The sequence below is a fragment of the Euwallacea similis genome, chromosome 25 (genome assembly GCF_039881205.1).
Source record: "Euwallacea similis isolate ESF13 chromosome 25, ESF131.1, whole genome shotgun sequence".
In the NCBI taxonomy this organism is placed as follows: domain Eukaryota; kingdom Metazoa; phylum Arthropoda; class Insecta; order Coleoptera; family Curculionidae; genus Euwallacea; species Euwallacea similis.
Window position 1 is genome coordinate 2006073 of NC_089633.1, and position 13704 is coordinate 2019776.

General features: G+C 32.8%; 1 protein-coding gene across 2 annotated transcripts; it reads left to right on the forward strand.

Annotated features, from left to right (window-relative positions):
• Window positions 1-450: 450 nt before the first annotated feature.
• Window positions 451-13180, forward strand: CycE (cyclin E). 2 transcript variants are annotated; one of them, XM_066402299.1, is made up of 8 exons: window positions 451-1138; window positions 5732-6050; window positions 6404-6639; window positions 7062-7277; window positions 7336-7542; window positions 7595-7884; window positions 7950-8108; window positions 8915-13180. In XM_066402299.1, exons 2-8 carry the CDS (start codon window positions 5777-5779, stop codon window positions 9282-9284), a joined length of 1752 nt encoding a protein of 583 aa, XP_066258396.1. In that variant the 5' UTR covers window positions 451-1138; window positions 5732-5776; the 3' UTR covers window positions 9285-13180. The 2 variants fall into 2 exon arrangements, with proteins under 2 accessions (XP_066258396.1, XP_066258397.1); XM_066402300.1 differs by lacking the exon at window positions 451-1138 and adding an exon at window positions 2067-2096.
• Window positions 13181-13704: the final 524 nt, after the last annotated feature.

Here is a 13704-nt window from a genome sequence, read left to right on the forward strand (position 1 = left end):
GGACATTTCCAATAGGATTTTATTGAAATTATATAACCAGGCCAGCCTCAATGGACTAGCAGAAACATCCTCTGGTTCTTAAAGTATATAACGAAAGTAGTTGGTATTGGTATTGTTATTCATTTCATTTTACACCTATTGCTACTGTTCTATATAGGTGGGAATATTAAATTCTAATAACAATTCATAGATTTCTTGTAGAAGAAACTCTTCAGTGTTAGAGAAGGCATCAAACTGATCAAATGCTTGTTTAATGCTTTTCCATCGTCTCAAAGTTCTAAAAATAACCCAAAAATGCCAACAATGCGAAAATACGGATTGGAATGCAGTTAAATGTCCCCTGCCGACATCACACGTTACGTCATCAGAGATTCCCGCCGACCGAAAGTGGCCCTGAGGAAACGAAACGTCAGATGATCGAGCCACAAACTTCATTTGTGTTTTGGTTGTCAGCTGGAGGAACAGGTGATATTTGTTGAAAATATTGTGTCGGAATTCTTAACTTTTTACTTGAAAACTAAATGAAAGCAAATGCGCTGTTAGTGGGAATCGATGGAGGAAGCATGGATTGACGCTTTCCATTAGCAAAAGTGGAAAATGTTGATGGTTTTCACGTAATTTTTGCCTCCTAATATTTGTTGTGATTGAAGCTCTCTGTCATTCTTAAGATAGGCAACCCAACCAACGTTTAAATATCCAGCTTAAAATATTCCTTCTATTTGTTGTTAATTTTATTTACTCTGCTCTTTTACAACTATCCCGGGGTCAGTTTTAATCATAAATAGAGAAAATCCTCAGTTTTCCTTTTAAAAACCCTAAAAAATATTTGCAACGTATCTGTCTAAAGTTGGATGCGCACAAGCGTAAAAGCTTTGCCCGCCTAAAATTTTACCATTTTCCTCTACTTGGCGGGATAAAAAGAGGGTGCTGGGGTATTTTTAGTCGGTTATTCAGAGACTCCACGTAGCAAAGAATTATCCGAACTTCTATATACATCCCAAAACGTATCAAAAACTCTTTTAAAAGGTTTTTAAGCCCTAAAGTAAACTGCTTTCATGAGTAGTGTTCACAGAAACTGAGATCTAACCAAAAAACGGTGTGGTGTCACTTGGAAAAATACTGGGGGCGAGTTTTGAAGGTAAGTGCACTGAAATTTAGTTTATACGATTAAGGGAACTTCCAAGTTCACCCTGAAATAAATATTTTATCTCTGAAGGTAATACTTCCTGAAAAATATGGGTTTAAAATTTGGGGGTTATGTGCACAATGAGGCGTGAGTTCTACGCAGTTTGGACCCCTAAATTCACCCTGTGCAGAGGTTTCGATCATGTTTTTATGCGGAAATGTTTCCTAGGCATACATGGATTTATTTAAGCTATCGACCACCCTTATATCTGTTTATTTAGTTGGTATTTTTAGGCCCCAAAAAATGTGCTTTGCAATGGCACTTATCTATTTTACCATCAAACTGGTTGGTGGCATTATAACCCTCTCAAACCCATTTTCGCTACTATTGACTTAATCTTTGATGTAGGGGAAGTTCCAATATTCGAGAGGCACATTAATTTTCATTTAGCGAGGTAGTGTAAATTGCAGGGTAGATAGACCACCCCTTATCAATATTTTAAGTCTTCTTATAAAATTCCATATATGAGGAAGTTAATTCATTTTTTTTTAAATACATGAATAGGTTTAAGTATAGAAATATATTGTCCTTTTAAATTTTAAAGTTCATAATGAGGTCATCCTGTCTGATTGCTGAGCTCAGCAAAACTATTTTAGAATTGGCTTTAGAACAAAGATCTGCTGCTCTATTCCTATTTCACATTTCTACAGGTTTTGTATAGGATTATGACTTTCATAATCACTGCTTGACAAAGTTTTAAGGGATGATTTTGAAGAGAAACTTATAAGTAAACTAAGCATAACTAAGTTACTTAAGATTCACAACATGTGGTTTGTCCTTTTAAATTTTAAATAGATAGATTGGGGTCATGCAGTCTGCAGCTTGAGTTTTAATGTTAACTTTTTTATTTATTTATGTGACTTTTTTAAATTACTAACTTGCTTTAGGTATCATTCCGAGGGATGATGGGGTGAGTTCAGTTGTTATATGTTATGTTATAATTGGGGGATGGGACTAACATATTCCATGATTATGTTTCAAAGTTTCATTTCAAAAGTAGTATCTACAATTCATAGTGTTTTGTTATATGGGTACTTTATAGCTTTTATACAGGGATGAAATATATTTACATTTGCAACCCCAACTCTAAATGCTCTCTAAAATGACTGCCCCTGATTCAAGTTTTCTTATGAAAGGAAATATTTCAGTTAAAGTATAGTAAAAAATGTCTACCTTTTTGAAAGTGTAATATTTGTAATTTTAACCCTTAGTTAAGATGCTATTGCTCGAAATAGTTTTAAGGGACGATTTTGGAGTCATTATGTGGTTCTAAATGGTTTAAATTTAGTGGGACATTTTTCCTGTACTGCTATGGGTGCAATAACAGGTGGTTTAGTTTTTTTAATTTTACAGCTAAAATTTTCATCACTCTTCTGCAATATATGGATTTAAAAATTCTCATTTTTGTTTAAATATTTTTGACTTATATTGTTTCAACATCATTCCACAGGGTGGTGAGATGATTTTAGACACTGTAGAAACAGGGGCGATTGACATATTCCTCAGACATGTACATATCTAACTTAAATTTAAGATGCATTTGTGTTACACTTTTTTTTAAATAAGATTCTTTTCTCAGGTAAGACAACTCTCGATAAACTGCTTCACTAGCAGCCCCATCATTTTTCTCCTTTGAAAGAGACTCTTGTATTTGTCACTTTCAAGCCAAATGTACCTGCTCTTTGAGAGACATCTTGGTAGATGTGGTCAAAATGATGGTACATTGCTATGAAATGGTGATACTGTCTGTAATTTGTCCCATAAAATTTTAAAGCTTTGATTTTGATAATTAATTTTTTCTATTTCATCTTCATTCCATGTTCTGACAGATCATGATATAATATTAGGTACTTTGTCAGGGATGGGCCAATAACTATTTTTCTGATTTTGCAGCAATTCAACCAATCTGGAGGGTTTTGGATGGAAAAAGTGCACCATGTATATACAACCTTAAAATTTTTCCTTTTAAGTCTTAAGTTTCATTTTAGTTTACCCTTAGTTTGTTTAATTCCAAGGGATGTCAGGATGACTTTAATAGTAAGTTACTGGTTTGGGGCAGAGGTAATTTATTTAGTGATGCAATACAGAACATTTTACTATGCGTATTAACGATGGTTATTTAGATTTCTCCTCAGGAGTAAAATGCATTTATACATCCTCAAAAACCTCTACCTAAAATGCTTATGTGTAATAAAGGTTTTTTTTTTATGAAAGAAACTTTTCCAACATCCTGTTATCCTAGTTAGTAGAAAATATATATATTTTTAATAACCTTTGAAATTTCTTGACTTTTAATAAGGTCTATTTAAAAGATATTGAACACATTGTTCTACAGTAACGTTATGGCTCTAAATTAGTGCGTTTTCTCAGGGTGTAACAACAGTTGGTCTACCATTTGAAATTTTTTAAAATCAGACTTTCAACATCATTCTACAACATGAGAATAAACATTTTCATTTGAGTTGTCTCAATCATTATTCCAAGGGGTTGTTGACTTCAGACACCTTACAGGCAATGGGGCGAGTTGCCTATTTGTAAGATATCATCTCATTCAAATTTAAGATACGTTTGTGTTATAGCCTGAGATATTAAAAGGGAAGTTCTTTGCTTAGGTAACATATACTGCCCCCAAGTTGCCCCATTGGTAACAGAAGTTTGCATATTTCCTATGAATTTTTCTGTAAAAGGGGCTTCAACATTTATTGAGTTGAAGCAAAAATGTTTTTTAGTGTGTTGTGGTTTAAAAGATGCTTTTAACATTATTTGTTGTTTAAGGAGTTCCTAATCTGGGGGGTAATTTTTAATTTGAAAATAGTATTATATGGCAGAAATGGCATATTATGCCATAATTTTATTCTTTCTGCATGTAGTTTACCCTTAATTTTTTTTATAGCAGTTTTCATTACTTTTTTTTTGTCTCTTCAATCACCATTATCTGAGAGATGATGATGCCTATCTAGATAAACGAGGTTTTTTCTATAAAAAAATATTTTTCGTGAGTTGACCTGTTCCATTGTTCATCAGTCACAGTCACCAGATTAACTGCAGGTAAAGTTTAAGAAGAAGAATACAACAGAGCTTTAAATTCAATGTGGGCATTAAATAGTGAATTGTTAATTTGTTTTTAATGATCATCTGAGTAACGGTAAAGTTTCATTGTCCGATGTTAAGGATCTGTTAGAAGAATTTTGCTATTACATTTCTCCAAGTTTTCAGGTGTTCTACAGAGGATTTAAATTTTCTGAATTTCAAGCTTGGTAGTTTCATGAAAAAGGTCCAGATCAATACCATTTTGGCGTCATTTGTTTATTCCTTGAACTAGAAACATTTATCGCTTAGATTTTACCCGGGAACACAAAACATACAAAATCATGTGAATTAATTTTCTTTTTAATTTAAAATAGGTTTTTCATACGTTTTTAATAATTTCTCAAATAATTAGAGCTTTAACTAGTCATTACCATTGTCATGGCTACGGAATAGCAATAATAAGGTGGTCTACACCTATAATGAAGAGTGTTTCTCATTAATACTTGCGGTTCTTCAAGATACCTTTAAGTGTTTCCTCAGTTGTAAAATCTACAGCTTCGGTCATGCCTGGTGAGCTTTTAGCTGTTACCTGTGGTTTTCAGAGTTTCGCGTATTTCTTGTAAATTCATTATCAGTTGACTATTATTTGTCCTATTCAGACATTTAAGTACCTTTAAGCAACGCGATAAGATCCTTTTAAGTTTTAAATATCCGCCTAATCTTGTTTATTATTTGTTCAAGTAATATGCTATTTCTATATCTGAGAAACGGCCGTGGCAGCCAAGAATGATGAGAGTAAGGTGATTAGTACCAAATTGCTGTTTTGTGAGTCAAAACTTCAAATTATCAATTTCCTTTTTATACATAATGGATGTAACCATCATAACCATAGTACCTGTGTATTCGCTGGTTTCATGTTGTGTTACATCACTCCATTGCGCATTTAACACATATTTATAACTGTCAACAATACAATCCACATCCTTTTAAATTTTAAAGGTCTATGAAGTAGGTCACAGTGTACGAATGTAATCGTAACAAAGCAAAACTCATTTAGAAGTTGGGTCATTTTCCCTTTACAGGTTCAATTAGAGCCGTTCTTTCATTAACGCAATTTCCGGGAAAACTTTTCCTATCAATCAAACGTGCAATATACTAAATTTTCCCACCCACTCAAATGTCCTAGTTCCTTTATGTTGTATTGTTGATTCTAAAGCTGTAAAACATTGTGCGATGTTTTTTAAACTGAAAACTAGGTTGCTATTTGATAGGTGAACCAGTTCTTATTGGAATTTACAGTTTACATATTCACCTTTAATTTTGTTTTGTTTTACAAACCGCGTTTGCTATAATATTGATATATTTATGCATGTGCAGAGTGCAGGCATCTCCAATTTGCATAGAGATCTAACTTGTGTCATTACCTAGCAGCGAACTTGAATTATAATGTAATGATAATATTTTTTCATTTACTAATGACAATTCAGTATAATTGTAACGCGATTTACTTCTTAGTTGCAGATAAACTCTTCTGTAATAAAGCATCAAATTTTCTCTACAATGAGCTCTGACAGCAGTCTGCAGACCTCTGAAGCTGTCGATTTAGGAAACCTTAGTGATAGTGACAACAACGAGCTGCTCAATAGATTGGAGGAAGAAACTTACAGTGAAAATACAAAACTCACGTTCCCAGAGTTGCTGAGAATCCACCCAAAACAAACTGTTTGGGGATTTAAATATGGCCAGAATATTCGCGAGAATGCCTTGGCCAGGGACAAGAACATACAAGAGAGTGGTGAGAAGAGGCGTGAGAGTGAATCAGAGGGAAATCATGGTAAGTTTTTTACTTTTTTCCATTTTTGCAATTATGCACGTGTAAATATTGTGTTAAATAATGCATTGTTACTGTACTGCAATATCTCTTTAAAATTTAAAATCCCAGTCAGACACACCACGCTTCGCTGGCGAATGTACTTAATTATCAAACAGCAAAAATTGCAATGATTAATATGTTAATTATGCCACTTAGGAATTAATTTAATTTGTTGTAGGTCAGTCATGAGGATAATAAACCTTATGCGTTAATTACTTAATGTCATTTTGCGTATTTGACTGTATATCCTATTATTATTTCCGAAACAATGATTCTGGACAATGGTTTAACACAAATGATTTAATATTACATAGAAAAAAGCGTAACTGACTTCAGTCAGAGGGATCCTGGGCCGTCATCCTCCAAAGCCTGCACAACTGAAAAGGATCACAAAACTCCTCATTCAGTGAAAGAAGGAAGGAGTACTCAAAGTAGAACTAGCAAAAGGAAGAATAGTGCGAGACAGGACTTTGGGTCTCCAAGAAAAACCCGTCGAGTTCCTTTACCCTTGATGAATTGGGCAGATAGCAAGGAAGTTTGGATGTACATGGTAAGAAGAATGTGTTTTTTGCAACTATTTTTACCTAGTGCAATTGGATTTTTAATACCTTATCCTAAGTAGTGTAAATATCAACAAACAAATAATGTGGGAACTAAGACCATCTCCTCTTATCACCGGCGATAAGGAAACAAGCTTTGCCGTTACGCAAACTTTGCAATTCAAGTAATTTCAATATTGCTACTTAATGTTGAATAATAATTTTAAAAGGCGCCAGTGACTGAAAATAGGTCAAAGTAATCTGTAAACCTAATGACATGATACTTCGTTGTGCATAGTGTTTGGGTAGGATCCGGCATTTAAAGTAATTAATAATCAGAGTTCAAGAATCTTTGGTCATGTATCATAAGTTATTTGGAAAGTTGTTTGAATATGTCAATACAGTGATTTACATATTTGATATTGGTTTTTAGGTCTATAAAGAAGAAGCATCCCTCAACCTCAGAAATCCTCGTCTGTTCGAAGACTTCAGCAACTTTATGCCTCGTATGCGCGCCATTTTGCTTGACTGGGTTATGGAAGTATGTGAAGTTTACCACTTACGGCGAGTCACATACTACTTAACTGTTGACTACTTCGATAGGTTTTTATCTCTTCGGCCGGATGTTCCTAAAAACCAGTTGCAACTGGTATGGGCAAAATGAGCTTTTTTTAAATAAAAAATGTATTGGCAACCTTGTTTTCCAGGTGGGCGTTACATGTTTATTCTTAGCTTCAAAATTAGAGGAGGTATATCCACCTCGACTAACTGAACTTTCGTATGTGTGCGATGGCGCTTGCACCCCTGACGATATTTTAAATTGTGAACTACTGATCCTTAATAGTTTAGGATGGGATTTGAACGTTATGACTCCTAGTGATTGGTTGAATCTGTACATGCAAATACACTTCCAGGTAATTTTTTCTTCTTAAAGATGACAAATTTGTTATAACGTTAAATCATCAGGCCCCAAGTGTAATTAGAAGAAAACTGCATGAAGACACGACCAGAAGTTTTCTGTTTCCTCAATATTCTGGATACCAGTTTACCAGGGCATCTCAGATGTTGGACGCTTTTAGTTTGGACCCCGGATTTCTTAAATTTTCCTACAGTACATTAGCTGCTGCAGCAATGTACTTTATGTATGGAAAACAAGTTGCCCTTGATGTATCAGGGCTTACATGGGAACAGCTGCAGCCTTGTTCGGAATATATGGCAGCTTTTTATCTGGTCTTGAGGGATACACCGGACCCTAGGTATGTATTAGAGCTCCATTTGCCTCATAAAGGATTCTATGTGGTGTTTCTTTATTTCTACATAGACTTATGAGCTGCAAGTCAGACACTCCCCAGGACGAGCAAGGACATCCACATTTAAACAGTTTAAGGCAAAGAGTACCTGATTTGGTCAAGAATGAAAATCATAGTTTGCAGACACACGTTGTAAATATGGAATATTTTGAAAAGTCAGCGATTATAAGGTATTATGTGTATGAAATAATAGATTTATGGAAATTTGCCTTTTTTCTTCCCTCAACATTACTATCACAACGCATTAAAAAAAACATACCGTAACTGAAAGTATATACTTAACCAGAACTTAATATTGAAGAAGATTCTAAGATTTGATCTTTTTAGACAAACAAAATAATGCATAAGTGAATTCTATGTGCAAAAATAAGATAAACAGTTAACATGAAGTACAACCATACAGATTAATTATACAGTAGTGCATTACAAAACGGAAACATACATGCAAATTGCTTTGTAGTCGGTCCATTGATTATTGCAGTAAAAATGAGCACAAGTAGTCACAAAATAAAAAAGATAGTTGAAGAAATTAAGCAAAAAATAACGTTTGAATTTGGAATATAAGATAAAGTCAACATATCGAATAAATAGATAAAAAAAACTTACTAATTTTTGAATAGAGTGACTATAATCACTTTGTGTATGTGCGTAAGTACGCTATTTCTTGCAGTTTTCAAATTATGCATATATATATATGCAATTTCAAATTATATATTTAGACACGATTTTGTGACACCATGTATAGCCTTCATCCCCTTATTTTAATACAAAAAATCTGTCCTGAATTTTTCCGTAATATTTATAAATCATTTTATATATAATTATTATGCAATCGTTTAATTATAATTTCGCCTTTTTAAATGCTGCTTTTGATAGAAGGGTAAGTTATGTTTACAGTTATTTCCTTGAATTATCTTTAAATAAGTTTCCTGTCTGCTAAATTTTTTTAAAATAAACGATTATCTGTTATTTTCAGGTTAGAACAAATGGGTCTTAAAGTCGAACGAACATACGTCAACAAAAAGAAACACAACTCCCCTGAAAAACCAATGGATGAAGCAAAAGAAAACAGACCGGAGCAGACGCAAGAAACTGAAGACGATTTGGTCTGCATGTACGATGTGGAGAAAGTGTCCTGCGACGCAGTTGCTTTGGATGATTCGGACATTAGTATTTCCAACGTTTCTTCCCCGGACGCAGATCTTATTCTGTCTGACGACAAAGGTTTGCTGACGTTCGATGAGATATTGGAGGGAATCGTCAAATGCAATCAAAAGAACCTACCGGCACAAGAACCGTCACCTACTAAAGAATTATTAGAAGATGCGCTTAAAAGGTTAGAGTAGCTAGAAATATAATTCTAGGTGTAGCTAAAGAATTGCGGGTTAGAATGGGAAAATAGTTTTCCCGTTTGGTGCCCCGTTGTGTTGGACGTCTTAACCGAGAAGATGGCAAGACGTGGCAATGTGATAAACTGATAGCATTTTGTAAGTAAAAAAGCAAGTTGTGAGAGTTGAATTAGGTGGTTTTTGCTTTGACTAAATATCTTAGCATTTCAGGCAAATGATGTCAATTAGTAAGTATTGATATTTGAGGTTGATGACAATACTTCAAAGATATGAGTATTAGGCAATTTCTCAAATTCCTTTAGGAAATCGTGCGGTGCAGATTTTACTATGAAAATTTGATAAGAATTGATACATTAACTAAAATGTTTTCAATTCTTGTTTTTATTGATTTCCACTAATTTCTACACAAGTTTCTAATTTGGTAGATGTCAGTAACCATGGAATGAGCATATTTTGCATTAGCAATATCGAAAAGGTTTTAAATTGTATTAGTGGCGCGCGCGTCAATATGTATTTTTGGGAAAATAAAACGTACTCTTTCCTAGTAAATTAGTAAAAATCATCAATGCACGATAATCCCAGCAACAGTCAGCACTAGTACTATGAACATTTTTGTTCATAAGTGTTCCCTTCTAAGGCCTAATTGTATATCTTCATCTTAAAATACCTTCATAGGTGAAATTTTTTTTAACCAAGATTAAAATATAGTTAAGCCTTAGCATTTTAGTTTTTGTCTCGAAGTGGCTATAAATATAGAACGAAACGTTGATGTTTTACTAATTGCGTTGGTTTTATTGTCATAAACCTAAAATATTCAAATTAATTACCCAGATTGGCGATGACCTGGACATTCAAAATTCTCTACAATTTTAGACGTGATTAGCCAGAAATCAGATAACATATTTTTACTACTTATTAAAGTGTCTACGAAATTCAATTATCTCTTCAGTTCCAGCCACTGAAATATAAAAAAAAATCCTTGAAAATCATTCCGGAATAAATAGATGATATCATTGTTATTCAAATTAAAGAATTAAAACCTAATTTATAAACTCAACATCGGATTCAGATTTAGCCTTGGCTTTGGCGTTGAAAAGTACATACCACAAATTTAATTTATAAGGATAGCAATATTTTTTATTACTAGCCCAATCCAAAAAAGACAAAAGCACCTACAAAGAACTTTAAGCCCCTTATTAAGTATATTTAAAATGTGTTAAAAGTATTGAAAGAGATATATCCTACAAATTTGGCCAAACCTCGCTGCTCTTTCAAGGGAGAAGATAAAAAATCGTAGATTTTCACTGTTCTATACATATAGGGTGAGTTTTCTTTAATGCGCACTGCAAGGATTTTGGTACCTAGCAGAATTTAAAAAGTTGGTTAAATAGGCAAATATTTGCAATTTTAAGGAAAAAATTTAAGTAAACTTTAGTTTTTTTGGAAAAATCCATGGCTTAGTAGATATGTGGAAAAAGCGAATTTTTAAAATTTCTTTAAATCCCTCTAGACGAGTTATTATTGTTCATAGTAAAAATAGTGTAAATATAAAAGTTCTAGAGAATGTTTTTCCGAGTAAGATATGTGTATTAGATTTTTTTCAACAAAGTTAGGCAAGTTTTTGGCTGTCTCACTTTATTTGGAGCTTAGTTTACATCAAAAGTTATCAGTAAAATCCAACACAAGTTATAATTGTAAATTTAACTCGGAAAATAGATACGAGTGCATTTTTTACCATTTAATAACAATATTATGGATGTACATCTTCAAACATAAATCACAGTAAGTGTAGAAGCATGGAGTATAGGCTGTGTCTTAGTATCGTTGACTAAAAATATTTTTTGGAATCTAAGTGATTTCACTCTGACACTTGATTGTGGCATAGGACTTCAAAAAAAAAGACGAATGTAACTAATACATATAACTATAACATATAGGAAGGATGTAAAACGGTTTCTTTCATTTTTATTTAAAATAACAATATTTGGTAATTTTAATAGCCTTTCAAAGAGGAAATAGCATTAAAATTAAACATTTATCGCCATTTCCTCTTTTATTAAGCGTAACAAATATTGAGATTTCTACCATCTTTGAGCGTCTTAAAACTATATACTATTTAAGTCACTCATGTCCATGTGCATTATTATATCCAAATATCATTTGCCTGAAACAATAATAACAAAAAATAAATATAATGTATGTTTAGCCAAAGCTATTAACAGTTATTGTACATTAATGTAAGTGATATTGTAAAGGCGTATTATTGAATGTGTTGTGGTGATTCGAAGTCGTATTTTAATTTCTCGTTTTTGCCGTAAAATTTTTCTTTTGCACGTCTATATTTTTAATCATTTAGGTGGCATTATTTTTAGCCTCGGTGTTGCAGTTCTTTGAGTTGCGAAACTCGAGAACTAGCACGCAATTATTCTCATACTACTTGTACCTGCCTGAAAGTAGTATCACCTGACATTAAACAAAAATGGCATATCTCCGAGACTCTGAAATTACATTTTAATTTTGTCGTTAGTTCTTTGAAATTCTTTTACTTTTCGTGAGATTTAGTTTTCGATTTGAATTGTCTGGATACCTGACCCTTTTATTATCGTTGTTGCTTATTCGTGTTTCAGTATATTATATATTTAAAATCCTCTGGAAAACGCTTTCATTTCCAGGGTAGTGTAAGAAGTCCAGTTTTCGTTGATACTATTGTTTATAGAAAAATTGGTAACTACATACTTAATTACTATTTGAATCAGTTTTATGATTCTTTTTGTTTTTTAAGATAGGTTAAATTTTCTTTGCCTAGGTTTTGGATAAAACTTAATTTAGATAATTATTATTACAAAAAAAAATAAAAAAATAAACCAAAAATCGGGTTTTAGTTAGTTTACTTGTACAAACATCTTTCGATAAAAAAAACTACTTGATACGCTTCAACTACTCGGCAGGTCCTTATGCCAGTAAATATTATGTTTACGTGTGTAAATATTATGTCTATATTATTATTAATTTCCAGATTAGTATAATCAACGAGGTATTTCGTTTTGTAAATAGACACTTCTCCATTTTTTTATAGTGGAGCTAAAAAACGTGTCTCATATTAATTTTTCAATGGCTTTAACGTTATATGTACCATTTCTTTCATAACCTTTAGTTATGTGTGACTAATAATTGAAGACTGCTTAATTTTTTATTTATTTTCCCAGATTCTTATCGACCTTTCCAAGCGTTCTTGTACTTGAACTTATGACCTTTGGCATGAAATCTATTTTAGTTGACTTCTCCTCATAGATTCAATACTTATTTGTTCCTAAATATTAAAATAAAGTTATTAGTAATAAAAGGAGGTTGTTAACGACAAGAGGTGGTGATGTAAAATTTGGACAATAAAACATGTACTTTATGCGAGATTAGTCAGCCGCGACGGAAAGCTAAGTGTCCCAAATTTATTTCACGATTGAATTTGGAATTTGTCTTTCCAGTACTATTTAATGTAGGTAGTTAAAATAAGTTACGTGTTTAACTTAATAACATTACGTATTTAACTACTACGCCTTTTAAATGCGTTCAAAATTAAATCGATCTCGAAGAGATTTTTTCTTCAAATATTGTGCATTATGTCAAGAAGTTCTTGACAAAATATTGGACATTAACCTATATTAGTCTTAATAAGAGATTATTCGTATCACTATGAGTATAAATTATATGTTCTTTAGATTGTAGAATTAAAAGATTTAATTCTTTAAAATATATGTGTCGTACCAAATTTAAATTGCGTGTAATAACAGCTCGTTAAAAAAACAGTGTTATTAACATTCAGGCTCTATCATTGTTAAATAAAATAGTTACACAATGTTGTGCTTTGCTGGCAAATAAATTTTATTAAAATTAAAGTTATGTATTTTTTTCTCATTTACTTTTCGTTAGAATAATGTAAGTTCTTTAGCTTCAATAGGCATAACACCAATTCGACCTATCTATGCTTAACAAGGGAATCCTGCAATTGGTAAGAGAGTTATTTTAATGAAACTCGGCACCGACGGAGACTGTGGCCGCAGTATTCAGAGGGGGGGTAGAATTTTTCCCAATATTCGCCTGCAAAGATGTGTAATTAACAAAAGAATTTGGGGGTGTTAGGACCAGAATTTACGCGACCCGGTTTGCAACGCTAGAACCAAAAATTAGAAGGTTGGCAATGATTCAAATTTACGTATCTGTGAAGAAAAGAAAACTTCGTTTTCTTTTTATAAAAATTCTAGAAAATTGCGAATACAATAATCAGTTTTCAGGTAATTGGATACGATCAGCAGCTAATTAGCCAAAGTCATTTGAGAAAAGCATCAGCATCTCACTTTTCGCAGGAACCGTTGGTTTTCTAAATAGCACTCCAACTTCTTAATGTCTTCATAGGCATGAG